Consider the following 25,510-nt stretch of genomic DNA (forward strand, 5'->3'; position numbering starts at 1 on the left):
TGAGTTCGGTGGGGTCAGCTGTGGGTTTCTTCAGAAGGGCGCTGAGTTCGGCATGTTTCCAGCTTTCCGGAAAGATGGCGGAGTTGAGGGAGTAGTTGATGACGTCTCGGAGATGTGGTGCTATGATGGAATCTGCTTTGTTGAAGATGTGGTGAGGGCAAGGGTCTGTGGGGGATCCTGAGTGGATGGAGTTCATTAGGCAGATGGTGTCCTCAGTGGAGATTGGGTTCCAGTGATTGAGGGTGTTCAAGGGGGGTGGGGGTACTGCAGAGGGTAGGGTGGGTTGGTGTTCGGGTCGGTTGTCGAAGCTGTTGTGGATGTCTGCAATCTTGTTGTGGAAGAATGAGGCTAGGGAGTCGCAGAGGTCTTGAGAGGGGGTGATGTCGTTGGAGTTGGCTGAGGGGTTGGTAAATTCCTTGACGATGTTGAATAGTTCCTTGCTGTTGTGGGCGTTGCTATCTAGTCGGTCCTTGAACGCGGCTTTCTTGGCAGACCGGATTAGTTGGTGGTGTATACGGGTGGCATTTTTGAAGGCGTCCTTGGTGCTGGTGTTTGGGTCTTTTTTCCAGGTCTTCTCAAGGGAGCGGCAGAGTTTCTTGGATTTCTTAAGATCATCGTTGAACCAGGAGGCCTTCTTGCTGCCTAGTTTGATTTGATGTTTTTTCAATGGTGCTAGGGTGTCGGCGCTGTTGGAAAGCCATTGGGTGAGGTTAATGGCTGCTTGGTCAGGGTTTGAGGAGTGGGCGAGGGGATTTTGAAGAAGTGATGAGGAGATCTGGTCGATGGTGATTTTGTTCCAGTTTCTTCGCAGAGTGGGTTGAGGAAGGTTGTTGGAAGTGGTCTTGTTGTAGGTAAAGTGAACGCAGCTGTGATCCGTCCAGAGGAGAGCTGTGGTGTGGCTGAAGGAGATATGTTTGCTGGAAGTGAAGATAGGGTCAAGTGTGTGACCTGCGATATGGGTGGGGGTAGTGACAAGTTGTTTGAGTCCGAGGTTGGCGAGGTTGTCCAGAAGGGTGGTGGTGTTGCGGTCATTGTTCTTTTCAAGGTGAAAGTTGAGGTCTCCCAGAAGAATGTAATCCTCGGAGGGGAGGGCGTGTGGGGTGATGAAGTCCGTGATGTCCTCACTGAATTGTGCCCGGGGACCTGGTGGCCTGTAGAGGAGGGTGCCTCTGAGTGTGGTCTTGGGGTCGATGTGGATCAGGAAATGAAGGTGTTCAGAGTTGGCGAGATTGACGTCAGAGTTGGTTGAGATGCGGATGGAATTCTTATGGACGATAGCGATGCGTCCTCCTGTTTGGTCGGTACGGTCCTTACGGATGATCTTATAGCCTTCCGGGATGGCAATGGTGATATCTGGGGCTGATGTGGCGTTCACCCATGTTTCAGTTAGGAAGGCGACGTCTGGAGAGGTGGTGTCAAGCAGATTCCAGAGGTCGATGGCGTGCCTGTGGCTGAGCGGGTGTTGAGCAGGATGCATTGTAGGTGTTTGGTGTCCAACAGCTGTTTTGTGTTCGTGGGTGAGGGGATGTTCTTTGTGCCGTTGAACTTGCAGGAGAGGCAAGAGAAGGGTCCATGGATGTGTCCGGGAGCGGCTTGGACGCAGTTGGGGGGGCGGCCGGGGTTTAGGGCTAGGAGGGTGGAGGCGGCGTATGTAATGCGGGTGGGGTGGGTGGAACGGGGGCCAGGGGGTCTGGCGCTGGGCGCGGTCCAGGCGTGGACGGCCGTAGACGGGCTTACCTTTGGCGCACCTTCGGCGCGGATTGGGAGCGGTCGCTGCGCGTAGACGCTGCGCGTGGGTGCATCTGACATAAATGGGTGGAGGGGGAGGGGGAGGGGCGAGGGGGGCTCAGCTGGGAGGCGGGGCGGGCTCTAGAGGACGCCTTGCAGGGAAAAACAACAACAACCAAATGGCGGCGTGTGGTAAAGCACGAGCAGCAAAGCGCCAAGCACTACCAATAGAGCGCCACAGAAGAGAGCAACGAAGGCACACTCAAATTACCGTATTTTCCGGCGTATAAGACGACCCGGCGTATAAGACGACCCCCGACTTTGGCAGAAAAATTTTAGGTTTAGTGCTATACTCGCCGTATAAGACGACCCCCCACTTCCAGCGCAGCATAGCCATTCCGAGTATGTACCGGTATTTTGAACTTGCCGTATTAGTCTAGTCCTCCTCCCTGTGGGTGAGCAGTAAGGCTTTATCAGTGGGCAGTGGGTACCTATAAGCGTTTATTTTACAAACTGAAAGACTGAACGCAAAGAAATTGGTTGTAGAAACAATCTTGCTTTACTCGGAAACATTTTATTTAAAACCATATCAAAAACTGTCACTTCTGAATAACGGCAAACATAAATAACGTAGTGCATGAAACAGTGCAAGTGCATTAAACGTTCCATAACTTCCCATAAATCCAAGCGATTTCTACAGGATTTATAACGTTCCCTTTAAAAACCTTCAAAATCCTCCTCTTCGTCATCTGATCTCATAAGTAAGTCTATGAGATCTTGTGGTACATCTGTAAGGCAGTCATCGTATGGATCTTGTACCAATTCCGTATCAGATGATGTGGTCTCTTCTTCGGCATCCTCTTCACCTTCCCACAGATAGTCGTCCTCCATACCATCTAATGAGTTCAATATGCCACACTTCTTGAAAGACTTTATGACTGTTTCTGCATCGATGTCGTTCCAGGCCTTTATGACAAAGTTGCACAAAACATCCAACTGTGGCGCACGCATGTTTCCTCCTTTTGTGAATGTTTTTTCACCGCTAACCATCCACTCATTCCACTGTTCTCGGATGCGATCTTTAAATGGCTTGTTTAGGCACACATCCAGTGGCTGCACCAACGATGTCAGTCCTCCAGGTATAACAGCAGCATCCGTTTTCAGTCTTGCCAGCCTTTGCTTGGTGCTGGGAGTTAAATGAGCCCTGAACATATCCCACACCAGTAGACTACGCCTTTGTAGAAGTCCACCTGGTCGCCTGCTCCATACGTTATCAAGCCATAGCTTTACCCCTTCTTCATCCATCCATCCTTTCTCATTCACATGCACAAAACAACCAGCAGGAAACTTGAGTTTCGGCATTGTTTTCCTTTTAAAAATAACCATTGGCCTCAGTTTGCCACCATCAGCTGTGCATGCAAGTACCACAGTGAAACTGGACTTCTCATGTCCTGTTGTTTTTATTAAAATTGTCTTTTCGCCTTTTTGATGGACAGTTTTGTTGGCGATCATATCAAAATTCATCGGAGTTTCATCCATGTTTCCGATGCTACTTAGCGCATACACATGTTCATTGCGCAGCCTAATGACGTAGCGATGGAAGCTATGCATTTTGGCATCAAGATCCGCTGGTAATTTCTGGGCAATTTTTGTCTTTTGCCGCAATACCAGATTATGCCTTCCCAAGAATCTGGTACACCAGGACACAGTGGCCTTAAATCTGTGGCTGAGATCGGGATTAGATTTGGCCCACTGAAGTGCAACCAAGCGGATTTTATTTCGGGTCACGACATACCCGCTTTGCCGATGCTCGGCCACCATGTCTGCTACATGCTTTTCCAGTTCTGGCCAATGTGGGGTGCCTCTTCTTAGTGCACACTTGCCCCTTGGCATACTCCGCAATGCTTGCTCATTTGCTCTCCAGGCTCGAACCATCTTCTCTGTCACTCCATATTGCCTTAAGCAAAATACAAGTGATGCCAATGGTGTCCAATTTGAACGTAATTATTTAAGGACAAGGATACCGTCAATTATCCCTCTCCACTATACACATTTACAATGACTTGATCTGATGTCCTACTTTTTAGTTCATCTTATGGTTAAATTTCTAAAGAAACACCAAACACATAAATGATATCATTTTTTCTTTTTAGTAATCTTTTCAAAGAAAATTTTTTTGGGGAATTTTTTGTATTGTAATCATATACATCAAAATTACACAATATCTATTTTCTTTTGTCAAACAATTTTCAACAAGACATACAGGCAGAAAAACAAATAACAAAATAACATTTGAACAATTGTTAACCCTTAATCCATGGGTTATGTCTGAAGCCCAATAGCTTACAACTAAGGAAAAATTGGAAATGTCTCTTATATCCTTAATTCCTTTTTCGAACACCACAATTGTTTATGGGAGTTGTTGAAGCACAACTCAATGTTTTTTTGGCTTCTCAAGTCACTCCAACTCCTCGAGCATATATCTCATATTACTTCCAAGTAAAACAAAGTGTGTCGAGATCAATAATCAACTGTCGACGCGTTTCGGCCTGTCAAACAGTTTCAGGCCTCATCAGGACAATGGGCAGACAAAATAAGCAGTACTTTACCACATTAAATTCTGGTAAATATTCCCAGTTAATTATCAGAATTCTTCTTCGCTTAGGTATATCACACCAAGCATCTCATTTGGCCAATCTTCATATTAGCAAGGCAACAGTTTCTCGTCATGCGTCACAGGTACTGAGAAAGACAGGTGTGAAATAAGTGTCTCACTGCCACTCTGTATCAAAAGGGGTACCAAGCAGTGCTGAAATTGTCCAGGTGGTGTGCACAAGCGCATCAATTTTGTGAACTGCAATTTATTTTTCATCATCAGACCATGACCTGTGACGCAGTTCACATAAAATGGCGGTATTTGAAACTTCCCTAGTCATCTCTAAACGCTCGCTTTCGATACTTCATGGCGCGGGGCCTGGGTGTGGACGTTGCCAGGGTCGGTGGCTGTATTTTTTGACATAAGGTGTGTTGTTTCTTGTTATTTCCTATTGTGAAGCGGTCTGACACCTTCGAGTGAAGTCCTCGCTATGACAAAAACACGCTCGCTTTCGATACTTGCACAATTCATGGCGCGGGGCCTGGGTGTGGACGTTGCCAGGGTCGGTGGCTGTATTTTTGGACGTTGCCAGGGTCGGTGGCTGTATTTTTTAACATAAGGTGTGTTGTTTCTTGTTATTTCGTATTGTGAAGCGGTCTGACACCTTCGAGTGAAGTCCTCGCTATGAAAAAGCGCATGAAAAAATACCATAAAATTTTGTACCCGGCGTATAAGACGACCCCCGACTTTCCAGAAAATTTTAAGGGGTTAAAAGGTCGTCTTATACGCCGGAAAATACGGTAAATGCGCAACAATTTCAATTGATCTATGCAGACAAAATGAGGCACATTTAAAGCAAATCGTCACAGTGCAAAATAACGCGCTAAAAGTAAGGAGCCAGATCTCAAGCGCAGCTCTGTGCAATGATCGCGTTGTGAATATCAGAGCAGGAATTTCAAGCGCAGTATAACGATACCAGAAAGCAGTTCGAGCAGGGAGCCAGGGGAGCGACCGCTCACAGCAGTGATGAGACAGTCACAGCGCTTCCGGGGACGGGAGCGCTATAAGTAATCAGTGGGAGGGGGGCTCAGCTGGGAGGCGGGGCGGGCTCTAGAGGACGGCCTTGCAGGGAAAAACAACAACAACCAAATGGCGGCGTGTGGTAAAGCACGAGCAACAAAGCGCCAAGCACTACCAATAGAGCGCCACAGAAGAGAGCAACGAAGGCACACTCAAATTAAATGCGCAACAATTTCAATTGATCTATGCAGACAAAATGAGGCACATTTAAAGCAAATCGTCATAGTGCAAAATAACGCGCTAAAAGTAAGGAGCCAGATCTCAAGCGCAGCTCTGTGCAATGATCGCGTTGTGAATATCAGAGCAGGAATTTCAAGCGCAGTATAACGATACCAGAAAGCAGTTCGAGCAGGGAGCCAGGGGAGCGACTGCTCACAGCAGTGATGAGCGTTACTGCTCAAGCGGCGACATGGTTGGACCATAATCAACTCCTTCAAAGCCGGACGACCGCTTGCATATTTAACCTCTCATTTTAATGTGTACATAAAAAGAGCCTTTATGGCCTACAGGATGGGTATGCACAGTTCGAAAGACTTAGCACCTTCTTGGAAAGGGAAACACCAGACCAAGAGCTGTAGACTTTGTGGCTACAAAACGGAAACATTAGCCCATTTTTTGTGCGTTTGTCCGGCTCTCCTGGTACAACGTCGAAGATTATTGAAACAGATCTGTAACGAGTTAAAAATTCGTACCTGTAGGCAAGCTGTAACTTGCTGGCTAGGAGGGAGTTCAATCATTTTAGCATGCCGGGGAACAAAATTCCTGGCAGAAGTGAATAAATGCTTGAGTTTTGTGGAACAAGGACATGATGATATAAGCGGTGTAATAACTCTGCCCTGATCCCTAAGACCGGTACCCTGCACTAACATGAACCAAACATTTTGACCTCTTAATGCCGGTGGGAGTTTACCTGAGGAATCTTGTTTTAAAATTGTGTTATATCATTTAATAAAGGAAGAGTTCAATCTTCTTTTTAGTAGCAATTACTTTTTGTATTATAATATTGACATGTGGAAATTGTAATGATTTTAATTAACTATGCAATAAACATTTTGACCTTTTTTTTATCACAAAACCTGTTTTTATGCCTGTGTGTTTGCACAATACCAGTTTTGGTGTGCCCCATAGGGGTACACACTAGTACAAACCAATTTTAATTTCTACACAAATAAGCTATTGGTTGGTCAATGATTGAATTCCTCCTTGGCATTATTTCTGTGTACCCAGAGTATCACTTACTTTTATGTACACTTAGGCACCCTTGGCCCATATAACTTAAACTACCCTCGCTCGCTGGGTATCCTTGAGTTTCCTTTGTTTGTTGAAACACAGCATAATATTTATTTATTTAGTTTTATATAGCACAAATATGACCCATGGGTATCAGAGTGTTTCACAGTTACATGTTGTAAACCGTTTAGAGTGCAAAAGGTATAGCAGTAGTAATATTCATGTTTTCGATGCATACCTTTCGTATCAGTTTCAAACATAACAAGATTAGGATCACTTTGGAGTATAACAGGTCTAATAGTAGTATTATTTCTGGATAAATTCACGGGGCCCCTGTAAAGAAGGATAATACCCTAAACAAAGAAATACAACTGATTTGAAAAAGAGTTTAGCACTGGGCAGAAGTGCTACTGGTACCTATGTGCTAACAAAAATATCTGTTTTTGTTAAGTAATATTCTCTTACTTTTTTGTGTGGTCATACCTCATTAGAGAAACTGATATATCAAAGGATTGTTTTCCATGTGCAATTTTATTATTGTTTGTTTGTATGAAATTTCATTCAGAATTTTTAATAATAACTAAAAACCAATGGGAAAAAAGAAAAATATATAATAATAATAAAAAGGATATATTTTTGTATATTATGTGTGTCTAGATCAGTTTTTTTGTCTGTATATCTATGATATGTTTGTTAGCACATAGGTACCAGTAGCACTTCTGCCCAGTGCTAAACTCTTTTTCAAATCACTAACAGTAGTATTATACATATGGTTCTGATGTGTACCTTTCGTATCTGTTACAACAATATTACGTGTAGAATCCATTAATTGTAGTAATGAACAGCCTAAAGAGCCTTCGTAGCTAATTGGTGAGTTTATTCTTACGTTGTTGTCCTGTAAAACATCATATATCAGATCGAATTGCCACATAACAAAACAATATATTGAGAGTATGGTTAATAAAGTTTTGTCCTGAAGTGTAAACTATTAATTTTGAATAAACAGAATGAGAACACAGGATAAAACTGTGATGTCTATAAAGAAAAAAAGCCAAAACAGGTTTATTAATAAAAGTTCAAAAGAGAATAGAAGTCTATGCCTAGTCCTGAGACTTTCTTTAATGAACAAAGTTACTTACACCAGAACAAATTAGTGCACACAGTTGAAACAACTGGCTGATGCCATGGGGTATAAGAAGGTGCTTCCATTTTCAAAAGAGGAGATGATTCTTAGGAATGTAGAGGAAGAGATGGGTGAAGAGGTACAAGCAAGGTGTAAATATGACCCTGTGTGTAAATGAGAGTGCTGCAGAATTTATAGTATTTGCCAAGAATCAATTGCTACATTAAGAAATGTTCTATATCAATTTCTAGCTAGCCGTGTGAAGTGGAAAATTGCAATGTTTCAAGCATTTGATCCATGCAAAGTCAGGAAATATTCTACTTTACAAGGACTCTCACTGGCGTGTATATCGAAGAAAGTGAGTAAAAGTGAATGTTGGCTGTTCATCATTTAAAAATGCGAATTTTTGTTGAAGTCTTTACTTTGTAAGTCCTACATTGAGTTTTGGAGAAATGAACAAAGTGCTTCTTTATGGTACAGTATCAGAGGTTGCAAAATGAATACATATGTTGTGAAACACAGATAGTTTTCTAAATATTAATTGATGGATATTGTTTCTCTGATGTCAATGTTAAAATTTGTGGGGCCTGTATATGATATTTAATTTTTTTATTTGATATTTTATTGAATCTGCTGGTCCACTGCGGTTCTGTCACAGGAACTAGTAACCATACTAATATCGGCTCCCTTCTCGAATTCGCAGTGGCTTTACAGATCCATAAAACCAATAAAAAAAGAGACTTGGTGTATTGTATGTATTGAAAGACTACATAAGTTACCTTACCTTGATTTGTTAATCGTTACTTTTAAAATTGTATTGGAATTTAATTTGACCCGTACCTGTAGCGCATTTCCCTCACCGATAGCACCCTCCCAGGTCACCTGCACTTCCGCTCTGCTAACGTGGTCTAGTGCCCAGGGGAAGAACGGCTGCTGCAACGCAGAGCTGATTACTTGGTGGGCGGAAGGGAATAACATAAATGCCACGCTGGAGCGAACGCGCATTGGATTAGTGCAGCGGGCGTGCTAAAGGCGCGCCTATGGCAAGCCGGTCTGCGTCTGACCAGGTCCACCGGCCAGGACCCCTGGTCAATCACTGATTTACTCAGTGGAAGAACTACAGACCTTAGCCGCCGGGAGCCATGCTTTAGGCGAGAGTGTAGTAGACCGCAACAAGCTTCCCAGAAAATCACTGTACCTGGCAAACCACCAGAATTTAAGGTGGCAGTTCTCAACACGCGCTGATTACAGAAGCACTGCCTTGAAATCTTTTCGCTCCTCCAGGATGGAGACATAGATATCCTGGAGCTTACAGAAACCTGGCTTGGCGACACCTCAGTCCTAGATATTGTTGCAGCCCTCCCTGGGGACTTTGACACCCTATGGCATAACAGACATGAAAAGACTAGAGGAGGTGGAGTGGCCATCTTCTATAATAGACGGCTAATGGTAGCTAAGATAGTGGAGGAGCATTGAAAATGCGGACACTCTACGGAAAAAATCTCATCTAAAGCCTCCTGGCTCTCCCTCCTGGGGGTGTACCGCCCGCAGCGATCAACCCCTAGATTCAATGTACTATTCTCGGAGATTGTTACTGATCTCTGTTCACGCTATCAACAACTGCTAGTGGTTGGTGATTTCAACTACCACTGGGATAAAGCAGCAAGAGAGCCGCTTGTCAGCCAATTTGAGACAGCTATGAGCTCGATGGGGCTCCATCAACTGGTTGATGGCCCTACCTATACCAAGGGTCACATCCTAGACCTCATTTGGACTTCACAACCACGGCAAGACTAATAGATATCAGCCCCTGTGCTTGGTTCGACTACTCGCTAATTAGCTGCTGGGACCCGCTGGGCGGGAAACATCCTTTAGAACAAAACTTTTATGACGGAAAGCTATTACAACGCAGGTTTTACTACGCATACCTTTACAACGCATTACACTGGGGGGCGCTCTAGGATAGGGAATAAGTTTAATTTACTATCCAACACCTTCCCTATTGTCCACGGGGACTGGAGTTGGAATAGTAAACTAAACTATTCACTATCCAGCACCCCAAAGTGTAATGTTTTCTAAAGGTATGCGTAGTAAAACCTGCGTTGTAACAGCATGCGTTGTAAAAGCATGCGTTATAATGTCATACATCCCCGCTGGGCAGCCAACTGTTACAACCACCCCCAGAGTGGAAAAGGGTGCAAAGTTGGAACAAAATTAAGGCAGACACTCTAGTAGGTACCCTACTTAGGCTCCCCATCATAAAATTAACTAAAGGTAATCTTGACCAGGAGAGCAAAGCCTTCACTGACATTCTTTGTGGAGCCATAGACCAGGTGACACTGGAGCGAGGGACAGAGTCAGAGATAAGGGCAAGGGGGCCCCTGGTTCAATGAGGCCCTGAGGGGGAGGAAGCAAATTCTCCACCAATCCGAGAGGCAATGGCGTAAATCATTCAATCCAGTTGAGCTTGTAACCTACAAAATCGTGCTTAACTCATATAAAAAAGCCATTATGACTAGGACGGCTGAATACTATGAGGCAAGAATTACAGACACTGCAAATAAACAGAAAGAGACTTTTAGAATATTAAAAGAAGTCAGAGCTGTAATCTGCAGCCGAGCCAGTAGACTGCAACATATTTCAGACTTTTTTTCTTCATAAGTTCAGGGACATTCTAATTGAGATTGATAACACCCCTATCAACCAGGGCCCCCTAGTCCAGAATCCCTCTTCTCCCCGGCAAGCAATTTGCCACCCATCCAAATCTAGATCTGGCTTCCCTGTCACTTCTGATGAGTCGTGTCAAATCAGGCTCTCCAGCAGACCCCTGTCCCCTGAGGATTTTCCGAATGGCCCTCCCTGGGCTAGAAAGTGCGATCCTCGTCTTATTAAACCACTCTCTGGAGACTGGTTACATACCCTCTGACCTGAAGGAGGCCAGAGTCATCCCCCTGTTGAAGAAACAAGGGGCAAATGCTGCTAATCTCAAGAACTATAGACCCATCTCCCAGCTCCCCTTCCTGGCAAAAGTTGTGGAGCAACACGTCCCCAAAACACTTTCTTCCTTGTTGGAGGAACATCAGCTACTCCAGGCACGACAGGCTGATTTCAGGGCCCATCATAGTACTGAGCTGGTGATGCTGTCCGTATTCGACGAGCACAGATTCATGGCTGACAACAAAAAATCGAGCGCCCTGATTCTGTTAGATCTATCAGAGGCGTTCGACATGGTCAATCATGTACAGCTTCTGGCCCGAACCACGGACTTAGGCATCTGTGTGTTGGCACACTGGTGGCTTGAATCCTTCCTGTCAGGTCAGTCCCAGAGGGTCCAGTTAGGTGAGCAGGTATCGGGCAGGGGCGCCCTCACTTGTGGCGTCCCCCAGGGCTTCGCACTGTCCCCGCTCCTCTTTCACATGTATCTCCAGCGACAGGTGGCTGCTTTAGCTCACATGGACTGCCAAGTTTGTAACTTTGCGGACGACACACAACTTATCCTACAGATTGACAACTCCCCTCATGCCCATGCTCTGGTGCAAAACATCCTCAGATATACAATTAATTGGATGACAGCAAATTCACTAAAAATCAACTCCAACAAAACAGAGGTCCTTGTCATCCACTCGAAAAACAACCCCTGGAGTGACCTTTTCTGGCCTCAAGAGCTTGGCATCACCCCCACACCAGTACCCATCGTAAAAAGCCTGGGCATCAAGATTGATGCAGATCTCTCCATGGCCAATCAAGTTACCACTGTGGTTGGAACCTGTACAGGTCTACTGAGACAGTTGCGGAAACTCGTCCCCTTCTCCCCTTCTCTCAACCGCCACTTTACAGATGATCGTGTCAGCCACAATTGTCTCAAGATTAGACTATGGGAATGCGTTATATCTTGGCCTCCCTCAGAAACTCATTAACAAATTAGAGGTGACCATGAATGAAACAGCCAGGCTGAACTTCAGGCTTCCTAGAAGGACTCATGCCACCCCTTTGCTGTGCAAGCTGCACTGGCTCCCTATTAAGCAGAGAGCAAAGTTTAAGGGTCCCTGCATTGCCCACTAAGAAATTTATGGCCAAGCTCCCGTCTATATTAAAGAACGCCTTGGGAACTACGTATCGGGTCTTATACTGCAGTCTTCCGAGGCTTGCTGCTTGTCCTATCTACGTTTCAAAACAGCATCCAAAGGTGGTAGAGCTTTCTCTGTCCTACTGCCACAACTCTGGAATCAATTGCCTGATCACCTTCGCAAGGAGTCCACACTCCTCCCTTTCAGGAAATGGCTCAAAACACTCCTATCCAGGGAGGTTCTGGACACAGTTTAAACACAGTCCATGCCAGGTCCGCAGCTGCCAGTGGTCCTTGGCCACTCTCTCTAAGCGCTAAGAGACCTGTCGGTGATTATGCGCTATACCATGGGTACTCACAAACTTTCTGTCGAGGGACAAAATTACAGTGTGGTTTGTGGCCGAGGGCCGCACCAGAAGGGACGGGGTCAGTGGGGGGGCGGGTCTAGAGTAAAAAAAAACTTTTTCAGAACATTATGCAATGCTGTATTTCAAAAGCAGATGTAACTACAAAGAGCACATTTTGACAATACATTTTTTAGCAGACAATAGCAATCTTAAGAGGCATTGCATAGCTTCATACACACTTTGACCCCAATTCCATCACAGACTCTCTCTCTCTGTCAGTCAGTCTCTCTCTCTCTCCGTCAGTCAGACTCTCTCTCAGTCAGTCAGCCTCTCCGTCTGTCAGTTTCTCTCTCTCTCTCTCTCTGTCTGTCTCTCTCTCTCTGTCTCTCTCCCTCTCTGTCAGTCTCTCTCTATCGCTCTCTCAGCCCATCTCTCTCTGTCTCTCTCTCTCTGTCTCTCTGTCAGTCTCTCTCCCTCAGTCCATCTCTCTCTCTCTGTCAGTAAGTATCTGTCAGACAGTCTCTCAGTCTGACAGTCACTCTCTCAGTCAGTCAGTCTCTCAGTCACAGTCACTCTCTCAGTCACTCACTGTCAGTCTCTCTCTCAGTCAGTCAGTCTCTCTCTGTCAGTCTCAGTCAGTCAGTCTCTCTCAGTCAGTCAGTCAGGCTCTCTCTTATAGTCAGCCTCTCTCTTAGTCAGTCTCTCTCTCTGTCAGTCAGTCTCTCTCTCTTTCAGTCAGTCTCTCTCTCACTCTGTCAGTCAGTCTCTCTCCCTCTGTCAGTCAGTCTCTCTCTGTCAGTCTCTCTCTCTCTTTCTCAGTCTCTCTCTCAGTCAGTCAGTCTCGCTCTCTCTTTAAATAGCAGTATTTCTCTACTATAAACAGACACGCAACAAAACCTAAACATAGATTTTTAGATCAAACTCGGGCGATGTATACACATAACTGACACGGATCGCCTGGGTACAGGTCTTTAAGTGGGATGAAAAACCTGGGGGTTCTCTAAAAGGGCCATGACCGATAAAATTAAGGGCATGGCTTAAAAACATGTATACAAAATCTGTGCTTAGCATCGTGTGCCACCCTACTGGTATTTTGCTGTTTGTCATGATATATCAGACACAACCAGTAACATTATACCTGCAACAAGTCGGGACTATTGGCTTTGCCAATGGTTGTTAGTTGCATAAAATAAATAAGCAACAACTATGGCTTTGTTGTATATAAAAATTATAATATTGAAAATGCTTCAGCTCTGAAAAGATGAGACAGTGAAAGAACTAAAACTAATATATTTGAAATTACATCAAAATCTTTGTGCAATGATGTTAACTGAGATAAGATTTTTTTTTGTTCACTATGAGGGCGAAAATAGAGACCCTGATAGTTAGTTGCATAAGATAAATAAGCAACAACTATGACTTTGTTGTATATAATATAGAACATTGAAAATGCTTCAGTTCTGAAATTATGAAACTGTGAACAAACTATACGAGCCTATTTGGAATTACATCAAAGGCTTTGTGCTGCTGTTGAATTGAGATTTACCTAAGGGACCGAAAATGGAGACCCAAGTGGTTGTTAGTTGCATAAGCTAAATATACAAAAACTATGGCTTTGTTGTATATAATATTGAAAACGCTTGAGGTCTGAAATGATGAGACTGAAAGAATGAAAACAGTCGATTTGAACCGACAAAGGCTTTCTGAGCAGTAGTTGCTGCCTGGTTGATATTTATATTTTTTCACCCTGAAGGCAAAAATGGAGCCCCAATAGCTATCGTCTCAGCGCCTGCTTTGAAGCACCTGGCCCACTAAAACCCCCTGCCTGTTATCTCGGGGAGAACTAACTCACATAAAAAGTCAATTTCAGCTGATGATAAATTGGTCACAGATAGCAGCAACAGCGCCATCTACTGTCACGTTCCCCTAAATTAATATGTAAAAACCTAACCACTCGCAATGAATCGAAGATAAATACATACATATCTCTGCCCAATTTTAAGCCCCCTCGAAAACCACAAAGGATATCTTTACTTTTTGTGTCGGTGCATGAACAAGGAGTTTTGCAACAGAAAACCACAAAATATGGGGCCAGCAATAACAATGATGGCATTGGCTTAACTTACTGCTTTCAGAGGCGAGGATGTTGCAATTAGTGCCAGGGGCCTGTGAATCTCGGCTCCGTTTCAGCTGGGCACACACTCCTTCTACCGGCGCTGGGGTGAGCATGTGAGACACTATTTGTCTGCACATGCCCCTTTGACCTTTTCCTGGCAAATGCGCCCAAATGTATAATAGGAATAAATATGGGAATACTATGTATTTATAAACTTGTAAAAATGTTTATTACTAAATTGAACTTATAGGTGAAATTGTAGTACAATTTATATTTTCAATAAAACTATGAAATTCACAAAACAAAAGTTTACAGGGATATTATAGTTAGGAAATAGCATTAAAAACATAGAAAATCACTGAAAAAACAAAGCTTACAGGGACGTTATAGTTAGGAAATAGAATTAAAAAGTCTTAGAAATTCACCTAAAATAAATCATAGGTTAGAGGGGCATTAAATTCTCCCTTATTCTGCTTATTTCTCACCTTTATCTTGCCTCTTTCTGACCTATATTCTGCCTCTTTCTACTCGTTTCAAACCTTTATTGTGCCTCTTTTGGCTTTTCACAGGACTGTGGGTGGAGCCTCAAGGCTACCGCAGTCCCTGCCGGTTCCCCATCTCCTGTGCAGGATCCAGAGTTGTTTCCAAACACAGGGAGCTGCTAAACATGAAGCTCCCTGTTTGCAGAAGCAATTTGTCTGTTTCCCTGCTCGCTTGATTGAGGGCAGCGAAACAAACGGAGTCTATGCTTTCAGCAAGCAAGAGTATTTTCACTGCTCTCACTTGCTAAAAGCAGAGTGTTTGCTATGGCTTGGTGGGAGCTGTTAAAGTTCCTGCCAAGCCACCGCAATCAGCTATGTCCCAGGGGTGGGCAACCCGGGACATAGCAGGAGCCGGCCATCTCCCCAGGGCCACATATGGCTCCACGAGGGGGCCCCATTGCCCCCCTCCATCATAAAAACTCCCCAGGGGTTGGGGTCTGCATCGGATCTCCTACATTCATTTATTTCAGCACAGGGGAAGTGGTGGTCTCTGGGGCTGCGGGCACACGGGCCCCCCGCATTTCTATAATTTGACTCGCGCAGAGAGGTGACGGGGCATATATATTTCGATAGTACCCTAGGGAAGTGGCAGTCCCTGGGTGAGGGGAGTGCTGTGCCGGCACCCCTCACATATTTATATCTGGTAATGCCCCCGGGACCTGGCCCACCAGGGGGCCTATTAGTAATGAAGTGCGTGAGCCCACACTTATTTTTCCGATGGGAGCCATGGCTCCAGTGTAGCTCCCTCACAAAAATGTATTTTGGTCTGGCAGTGTCCCTATGGGCCCCCACACCCCCCCTCCCTAAGAGGCCTAAGGTGTCAGGGTATGCCTACCCTGCCCCCTTCTCTTTTCCTAACATTTTTTGTGGGATTCGGCTCAATCCGAGTCCCCAAGACAGCTGCCAACACTGCCAATCAAATCGGAGCACGAGATTGTGAGGATTTGCGAAGCCTTCGCCTCCTTATATATATAAATTTGGATTTCAGTTAATATCATTAAAACTACTGAATGGAATTACACCACATCAAAAAAAGACACTTCCCTGGACCAATATCTAACTTTCTGCAAAATTTGGTGTAATTCTGTTCAGCAGTTCGGGCTGTAGCTGTGTCTAAAGTTCATATGCTACACATTTTGGGACCCCCCTTTTTCTCTGCCCCCACTAGACGGATCACCACAAAACTTTAAAGATAGCAGCTGAAGTGAGTGTTGTATTAGTTTTGAACATTTCGTAAGTATTCATCAAATGATGCCAAAGTTATTGACAAATGAAAAGATGCTCTTCCTTTAGTAGCAAAAAAAACAACAAAACACACCACACACACAATAAATATATATATATATATATATCATCATCATGGTACATGTAAGAGAAGTTAAGAATAGCAAATCCATACTGTATAAGACCCATAGTAGGGTCCAGACTTGCGGTATCCCATGGCCAAGGCTTTGACCCCAACACTATGCAAGCCCTGCATCCGAAGCGCATATAAAGTGGCTTCTGGATGAGAACATAGCTACAGCTATATGTTGGCCAAATGAGGATAGGCCAAGAAGTGAATGAAGCACAATAAGTTGGTGGTCAGGTAAAAAAGGCAGAGCGGTAAAGCACAGAAGAAGCATTCCATCGAAAATGAGCATGTGGGAAGTATAGAACGTAAAGCTTGTAAAAGTGAGAAGTGTTCGCCAGCAGCACAATATCCCATCTAAGAGTGTGGCAGGAGTGGAGTGGGTGCTGGCCATCAATGCATTCCTGAATCTGCTGTATGCTCCAGGGGTAGGGGAGCGGCCAGGCATGGTTGGGGCTTCCTACCTGTGTCTCAGTGAGGCGAAGAGTGGCTGCCAGCTGCACCCTCTCGGTGCCCACCATGTACTGCTGCTTCAGGAACTCCTGTTCCAGCCGCTCCAGCTGGTCGGGCGTGAAGACCGTTCTCACCCTCTTTGTCCTGCAGCCTCCTGGCCTCCAGGGGGCGGAAGTGAGGTGAGGGGCAGCCATACACTGGCTTAGACCCAGACCTGTGTGAGGGAAAGAAAAGGCTTGGTGATGACAGGTCATACATGCAAGAAAAGACATGCGTGCACTGACATGTGGATGTCCCACTGCTGCCCTTATTATCTCATGAGGTGTCGTGTTACTGTGATTCTATTTATTTATTTATGCGTTTTTATATAGCGCAGACTTTACCCGAAGATGTCAGAGCGCTTCACAATAGGAACAGCAATGATACAAGAGGAGAAAATTACAAGTGGATACATTTAAAAAGCAAACGTTAAATTACATGAATCAAAAGTGACAATAGTGAGCAACCAAAATACATGAGGAGCAAACGATACATTACAGGAGGAAAAAGAGATATGTGTGCAGGTTACAAAAGTGTACAAAATACAAGTAGAGGTATAATACTGCAATAAATGGCAGACACTCCAGCACAAGAACAAACGTTACGTAGGCAATGGTGGCACCTGTGCAAGTATCTAAAGCAAACAAAATGTGAGAGGAAGCAAACAGTGTGTTATAAGAGAAAAGTGACGTGTGCAAGTTACAAAAGGGTACCATACACAGGTACAAGGATAATACTGCAATAAATGGTAAACACTCAAACTGCCAGAACACCCTGGGAAGGCACATCCATAGTCATGGACAATAGAATTTTCAATAATGGGAGGTCTTCCTTCAGATGATAGAGAGGGCGTGAATTAGATTTGGAGGTAGTCATGCCCATCATACTGCATGTATGGTATGTTGATAGTGGAGCATACACAGTGTCTCAGAGGGTATCGTTTAGAAAAACAATTTATAAAGGAGCACAATTAATTGCTAAGACCAAGGGAAGGGGAGCAGGGAGACAATAAGTAACCGAGACATGTGGTAAATTAGAAATGTTTCCATATATTTAGTCATATATTCAAAGACAAAAAGGCACTGTGTTACATTGAATGGCATGTAACCTGTGTTATACTGTGTACAAGTGCTACTGAAAGGGTGAACAGTGCTGGTGACACGTGAAGGAGTATATACAGAGGAAGAAGGGTGCCAACAAAACTAATTATATATAGAAGGTGTTTTCGTAGTGAAGCCCATACAATAAATGAAGTTGGTACAAGATCATTTCAGGGGGGCAATCACGAGAAAGTGCTGTAAATGACGCTGTGCAAGGTGAGAGAGTTTGTGCCTGTATGCAATGTTAGGCCATCATCAGGACCAAGTTACAGTTTGTTAGGGAACAGTGCCGGAGGGTATGAAGATTCAAGACCAAGCGGGTTGGGCACTGGAGGAAAACACTGCGTCTGGGGAATATAGGGTGGGAGTCCGAGCGGTAAGCTTCCAGAGGGATGTCCAGAGGCAAATTAATCAAGGATCCATGGGTGTGCGCTGGTTAGCTGGAGCCCCATGCGATAAGTGGGTCCAGGGGTAGAGGCAAGGATCCATTGTAGTTGGGCGACTTCAGTGGGTTTTTTGGACAGACAGGAGGACTTCAAGCCGTGTCCATTGTTGAAAGGAGGATCGCGTCCTCTGGGGAATCCGTGGAATCCAGGAGGGGGTCCCGTGGGGAAACAATCCCCCTTCCGGACTCACACCAGTGTTACAGCAACTCTCACCGCCCCACCCCTTCGGACTTCCGCCTACGGATTTATTCTCCACGTGAACCCCTCCTCAGAGAAAAGGTTTTTAAGAAACACTGGTCCAGTTTTATTCAGGACCTTATATGCTAAGCATAGTGATTTGAACTTGATGCGATGTGCCACAGTAAGCCAGTGGAGTCTCCGGATTTCCTTAGTGAATTAGTTATTTATTTATTTTTTATTTTGTTTATCAGAGTTTGCATAAACAAAATACAATACACAGTAAAGTAGCAGGCAGTGTGCCCATCCCCAATGCCCCAGACTGACTCATACTTAGGGATATTAAATAAGAGTCTTGCTGCTGCATTTTGTACCATCTGTTTTTTTTTTTTTTTTTGCATAGTCAGGTAGAGTCAGTTGCAGCAGTCTAATTTTAACAGCAAAACTGCAGTCACTATCGTCCTCCTGGAGTCGATGGGGATATACAGAAGAATCTTCTTTAGTTTCTTAAACAGATAGTAGGTGTCCGACACAATAGCATTGGTCTGCTGAGATAAAGTTAGTTTGTTATCAATCAGTACCCCTAGATTTTTTGCCTTTTCTGCTGGTTTTGGCAGTTCACCCATCTCAGCCGGCCACCAAAGGCTGTCCCATCTGGGTTGTAGAGTCCCAAAGATCCCTTCTTTAGTTTTCTCAGAGTTTAATTTAAGACAGTGCTTGCCCATCCGTCAGTTAATTTCCACCATACCGTTTTGAAACTGCGGTGCTGGAGAAGCTTGATCTTTGTATGCTGCAACCACAATCTGTGTGTCATGGGCATACAATGTTAGACTAAAGCCGAAATGCTGGATCAAAGGGGCCAGTTCTGATACATAGGGGCATATTCTCAAGGATGTATTGCTGAGTTATCAGTACTTTATCACAGCCAAAGTGCTGATAAATTCATCGCTCCATTCACAAGCTGGTGCTAACAGCCCATATCACCAAGCATCAGCCCTAATTGTGCTGCACTGGAGTTAGAGATATACATTAGCCCAGTTCTACGATAGGTGGTAGGTGACTTTGAATGGATTTATTAATTTGGAACAGGTCGACATTTGCAGAATATTTGACAGAAGATGTTTTTGTGTGTATTTTATTTCCCTTTGAGAACAATTAAAACTGTTGCTTTCATGTTACGACCACTAGATGGCCCTATAGGACCACAGTGCATCATTATTTGTAGTATGCATTAGTCTACAATCCCTGTAGAAAAGCAGCTCTTTATAAACCCCTTAGTCAACGGTTTGAGCTACTGCAATGTTTAAATCTGACTTATATTGAACTTTTTAAATATATTTTTGCAATAAATTACTAACTGATAATTATTGTTTCATTTTGGAATACAGATTCTACTTTTAATCTTCATGAGTGTAAACTTACTATTTCTTTCAAATAAAAGGGCAAGACACCAAGAGGCAGATTTACAAGCCATTTGTGCCACTTTTTTCGTCACTTTTCACGTTAAAAGTGACGCAAAAGTGGCGCAAGGGGCTTGTAAATCTGCCCCCAAGGATTTAAAGGGTTTGTGGAAAGGTTGATGGTGTAACCATATATTACAAGGAATAAAATGCCCAATGCTAGATTTTAAAACGACAACGCAAGAAATGCATACTATACAAAAGTTTTGTTATACATGAATAAATAGTATAAAAAGAATCTAATTAAAATGGATATTACATGTCACCTCGGAACTCCGTGACCTTTAGCCTCGTTCTACTATATATTCTCTGAACTCCTCAGTGGCTTACAATATCCTTATACTGTACACCAGGTGGTACTTTATCTTATAGATATATATTCCAATCTTGGGGTTTTGGCCGTATGGCCAACTTTGGTTGCAAATACCATTAGGACCCCATTGCGTTGGCGTTATAGGACCATAATTAATTGCCCGCCTTTCTTACTATATTTTTCCCTACTTCTAAAATAGTTTATTTTTTCTGTGGTAACTTTGATCACAGGAATGATTATCATGCAACATGTGTCCATTATTGCGCGATTGCCCACACACTCACGTGCATGAACACATGCTTTCTCCGAATTTCATGCCTCAGAATAAATCTGGATTTAAGACTTCAAAATGCAGAATATCATCTAAAAAATACGTTCAACATTTCGAAATAAAATAGGGATTCCCAACCCTCGCACCCTTTTCTGTGGATCAGAGATGACATTTCGAACATAAGCATGGTCCATATTATCAACTTTTATCGGCAGGAAACTGCCGCTAAAGCGGCGATAATGGGCTTGATAACATGCCCTTGTAAATTCCCATAGAAGCCCAGGTTCTGATGTTAACCTGGGCTTCTATGGGAATTCACAAGGGCATATTATCAAGCCCATTGTCGCCGCTTTAGCGGCAGTTTCCTGCCGATAAAAGCGGCGATAATGTATCGCCCTTTCTTGATAATATGGCCCCATCATGTCTTTTTAGCACAATCTACCAGAAAGCTAGCAGGTTTCCTAATATACTGTATTATCTAAAAACGTTGCATTTGGGTAAAAAAAGGTGTAACGCTTTTGCACTGATTTTGCTGCTTTCGTCATAGGGACTGATGAAAAGTGACCTGTGCAGTAACAAGATCCAGTCTCCACCCTAAAAAGTGGCACAACGTTTGCGCTGGCTACTCCTGGTAGGAAAGGACAAGCAAATAGGGGTGAACTCATTTTGCGTATGTATTATCCTAATTTTAACATATTTTTGTGCCCTAATACTAGGAGTAGCCACGGAGTATATCTGAAGAGCAGAGTACAACAGGGAAATTTCTGAGGGGCAGCATGCACCCCGGCTATTAGTGTGGAACAGTACACCCTGGCTATTTCTGAGGAGCATGGTGCACTTTGGCTATTTGCGAAGAGCAGGGTCCATCCTGGGTATTTTTGAAAAGCAGAGAACATATCAGCTATTTTTGAGGAACAGTACACGCTGCGCGCATTGATCTTTAGTGTCAGGAGTTTGTCCCACGCAGTAAAATCAGAGCGAACTGCACTACGCGTCACACCAGAGGGCGCTGCTGCTTTCTGCCGTTCAAGTCGACATTCTACTTGAGCGGAAGCGTCCTCGACGCGAGGGGCAGATTTTTCAACGAGAACGGGCATGACCTGCTGAGACTGCCCTTGTTGAGAAATCTCGCGGGGAGGTTTAGCAAGCAATTTTTTCTCGCAAGCACTCTCCAACTTAACAGCGGTGAGCTGCTTGAGAGAAAACACTCCGCTCTGCTTCACTTCGCGGAGGTTTGCGGGAACTCTGCACTCCAAACCAAATGGGCAAAAATACGCGAACTATTCCGGCCGGAGAGAAATTGTTTGCCCACCCCTAGATATTTGTGAAAAGCATAGTTAGCCCTGGGTATTAATGAGGGGCAGAATTCATACAGGGTATTTGGGAAGAGCATAGAACACCCTGGGTATTTGTGGAGAGCAGAGTACGCCATGGGCAGAGTGCGCACTGGGTAGAGTACACCATGGTTATTTGAGGAGAGAAGATTGCAGCATGGGCAGAGTACACCCTGGGTATTTGTGAAGAGCAGAGTAGGCCCTGGGCAGAGTACACCCTGTATACTTGTGAAGAGCAGAGTATGCCCTGGGCAGAGTATACCCTGTGTACTTGTGAAGAGCAGAGTATGCCCTGGGCAGAGTATACCCTGTGTACTTGTGAAGAGCATAGTACTCCCAGAGCGGAGTACACCATGGTTTTGTAGAGTACACTCTGGGTATTTGTGAAGAGCAGAGTGCACCCTCGGCAGAGTGTGCACTGGTTATTTATGAAGAACAGAGTACACCCAATGTATCTGTGAAGAGCAGAGTACACCTTGGAAGAGTACACTACGGTTATGTGTGAAGGGCAGAGAACACCCTGGGCATTTCTTAGGAGCAGAGTACACCCTGGGTAGAGTACACCCAAGGTATCTGTGAAGAGCAGAGTATACCCTGGGTATTTGTAAAGAGCACAGTACACCCTGGTATTTGTAAAGAGCAGAGTACACCCTGGGTATCTGCGAAGAGCAGAGTTCACCCTTGGTATCTGTGAAGAGCAGAGTACGCCCTGGGTATTTGTGAAGAGCAGAGTTCACCCTTGGTATTTGTGAAGAGCAGAGTTCACCCTGGGTATTTGTGAAGAACAGAGTACACTCTGGGTATCTGTGAAGAGCAGAGTACACCCTGGGTATTTGTGAAGAGCAGAGTGCAACCTCGGCAGAGTGTGCACTGGTTATTTATGAAGAACAGAGTACAACCAACGTGTCTATGAAGAGCAGAGTACGCCTTGGAAGAGTACACTACGGTTGTTTGTGAAGGGCAGAGTACACCCTGGGCATTTCTTAGGGGCAGAGTACTCCCTGGATAGAGTACACCCTAGGTATCTGTGAAGAGCAGAGTATACCCTGGGTATTTGTGAAGAGCACAGTACACCCTGGTATTTGTAAAGAGCAGAGTACACCCCAGTGTCTGTGAAGAGCAGAGTACACCCTCGGTATCTGCGAAGAGCAGAGTTCACCCTTGGTATCTGTGAAGAGCAGAGTACGCCCTGGGTATTTGTAAAGAGCAGAGTACACCCTGGGTATTTGTAACGAGCAGAGTACACCCTGGGTATTTCTGAGGGGCAGAATGCGCCCTGCGTATTTGTGAAGAGCAGAGTACACCCTGGGTATTTGTGAATAGCAGAGTACACCCTGGGTATTTGTAAAGAGCAGAGTACGCCCTGGGTATTTGTGAAGAGCAGAGTTCACCCTTGGTATTTGTGAAGAGCAGAGTACGCACTGGGTATCTGTGAAGAGCAGAGTACGCCCTGGGTATCTGTGAAGAGCAGAGTTCACCCTTGGTATTTGTAAAGAGCAGAGTACGCCCTGGGTATCTGTGAAGAGCAGAGTACACCCTGGGTATTTGTGACTAGCAGAGTACACCCTGGGTATTTGTGAATAGCAGAGTACACCCTGGGTATTTGTAAAGAGCAGAGTACACCCTGGGTATTTGTGAAGAGCAGAGTTCACCCTTGGTATTTGTGAAGAGCAGAGTACGCCCTGGGTATCTGTGAAGAGCAGAGTACACCCTGGGTATTTGTGAAGAGCAGAGTACGCCCTGGGTATTTCTGAGGGGCAGAATGCGCCCTGCGTATTTGTGAAGAGCAGAGTACACCCTGGGTATTTGTGAATAGCAGAGTACACCCTGGGTATTTGTAAAGAGCAGAGTACACCCTGGGTATTTGTGAAGAGCAGAGTTCACCCTTGGTATTTGTGAAGAGCAGAGTACGCCCTGGGTATTTGTGAAGAGCAGAGTTCACCCTTGGTATTTGTGAAGAGCAGAGTACGCCCTGGGTATCTGTGAAGAGCAGAGTACGCCCTGGGTATCTGTGAAGAGCATAGTACGCCCTGGGTATTTGTAAAGAGCAGAGTACACCCTGGGTATTTGTGAAGAGCAGAGTACGCCCTGGGTATTTGTGAAGAGCAGAGTACGCCCTGGGTATCTATGAAGAGCAGAGTACACTCTGGGTATCTGTGAAGAGCAGAGTACACCCTGGTTATTTATGAAGAACAGAGTACAACCAACGTATCTGTGAAGAGCAGAGTAGGCCTTGGAAGAGTACACTACGGTTGTTTGTGAAGGGCAGAGTACACCCTGGGCATTTCTTAGGGGCAGAGTACTCCCTGGATAGAGTACACCCTAGGTATCTGGGAAGAGCAGAGTATACCCTGGGTATTTGTAAAGAGCAGAGTACACCCCAGTGTCTGTGAAGAGCAGAGTACACCCTGGGTGTCTGCGAAGAGCAGAGTTCACCCTTGGTATCTGTGAAGAGCAGAGTACGCCCTGGGTATCTGTGAAGAGCAAAGTACGCCCTGGGTATTTGTAAAGAGCAGAGTACACCCTGGGTATTTGTGAAGAGCAGAGTACGCCCTGGGTATTTCTGAGGGGCAGAATGCGCCCTGCGTATTTGTGAAGAGCAGAGTACACCCTGGGTATTTGTGAAGAGCAGAGTACGCCCTGGGTATCTGTGAAGAGCATAGTACGCCCTGGGTATTTGTAAAGAGCAGAGTACACCCTGGGTATTTGTGAAGAGCAGAGTACGCCCTGGGTATTTGTGAAGAGCAGAGTATGCCCTGGGTATCTGTGACGAGCATAGTACGCCCTGGGTATTTGTAAAGAGCAGAGTACACCCTGGGTATTTGTGAAGAGCAGAGTATGCCCTGGGTATTTGTGAGGGGCAGAATGCGCCCTGCGTATTTGTGAAGAGCAGAGTACACCCTGGGTATTTGTGACTAGCAGAGTACACCCTGGGTATTTGTAAAGAGCAGAGTATACCCTGGGTATTTGTGAAGAGCAGAGTTCACCCTTGGTATTTGTGAAGAGCAGAGTACGCCCTGGGTATCTGTGAAGAGCAGAGTACGCCCTGGGTATCTGTGAAGAGCATAGTACACCCTGGGTATTTGTGAAGAGTAGAGTACACCCTGGGTATTTCTGAGGGGCAGAATGCGCCCTGCGTATTTGTGAAGAGCAGAGTACACCCTGGGTATTTGTGAATAGCAGAGTACACCTTGGGTATTTGTAAAGAGCAGAGTACACCCTGGGTATCTGTGAAGAGCAGAGTATACCCTGGGTATTTGTGAAGAGCAGAGTTCACCCTTGGTATTTGTGAAGAGCAGAGTACGCCCTAGGTATCTGTGAAGAGCAGAGTACGCCCTGGCTATTTGTGAAGAACAGAGTACACTCTGGGTATCTGTGAAGAGTACACCCTGGGTATTTGTAAAGAGCAGAGTGCAACCTCGGCAGAGTGTGCACTGGTTATTTATGAAGAACAGAGTACAACCAACGTATCTGTGAAGAGCAGAGTACGCCTTGGAAGAGTACACTACGGTTGTTTGTGAAGGGCAGAGTACACCCTGGGCATTTCTTAGGGGCAGAGTACTCCCTGGATAGAGTACACCCTAGGTATCTGTGAAGAGCAGAGTATACCCTGGGTATTTGAAAGAGCACAGTACACCCTGGTATTTGTAAAGAGCAGAGCACACCCCAGTGTCTGTGAAGAGCAGAGTACACCCTGGGTATTTGTGAAGAGCAGATTTCACCCTTGGTATTTGTGAA

The 25,510-nt window shown here is 44.9% G+C and overlaps 1 protein-coding gene across 1 annotated transcript in view; it reads right to left on the reverse strand.

The window, feature by feature from the left end:
- The window catches only part of LOC147725981 (homeobox protein not2-like), a 62,419-nt gene that overhangs the window by 30,424 nt on the left and 6,485 nt on the right, over positions 1-25,510 (reverse strand). The window contains exon 2 of the mRNA XM_086962846.1: positions 16,644-16,846. Coding sequence (XP_086818972.1) covers positions 16,644-16,846 — 203 coding nt within the window. The remainder of the gene's footprint in view (positions 1-16,643; positions 16,847-25,510) is intronic.

The sequence above is a fragment of the Lissotriton vulgaris genome, chromosome 3_1 (assembly GCF_964263255.1).
Source record: "Lissotriton vulgaris chromosome 3_1, aLisVul1.2, whole genome shotgun sequence".
Taxonomy (NCBI): Eukaryota; Metazoa; Chordata; class Amphibia; order Caudata; family Salamandridae; genus Lissotriton; species Lissotriton vulgaris.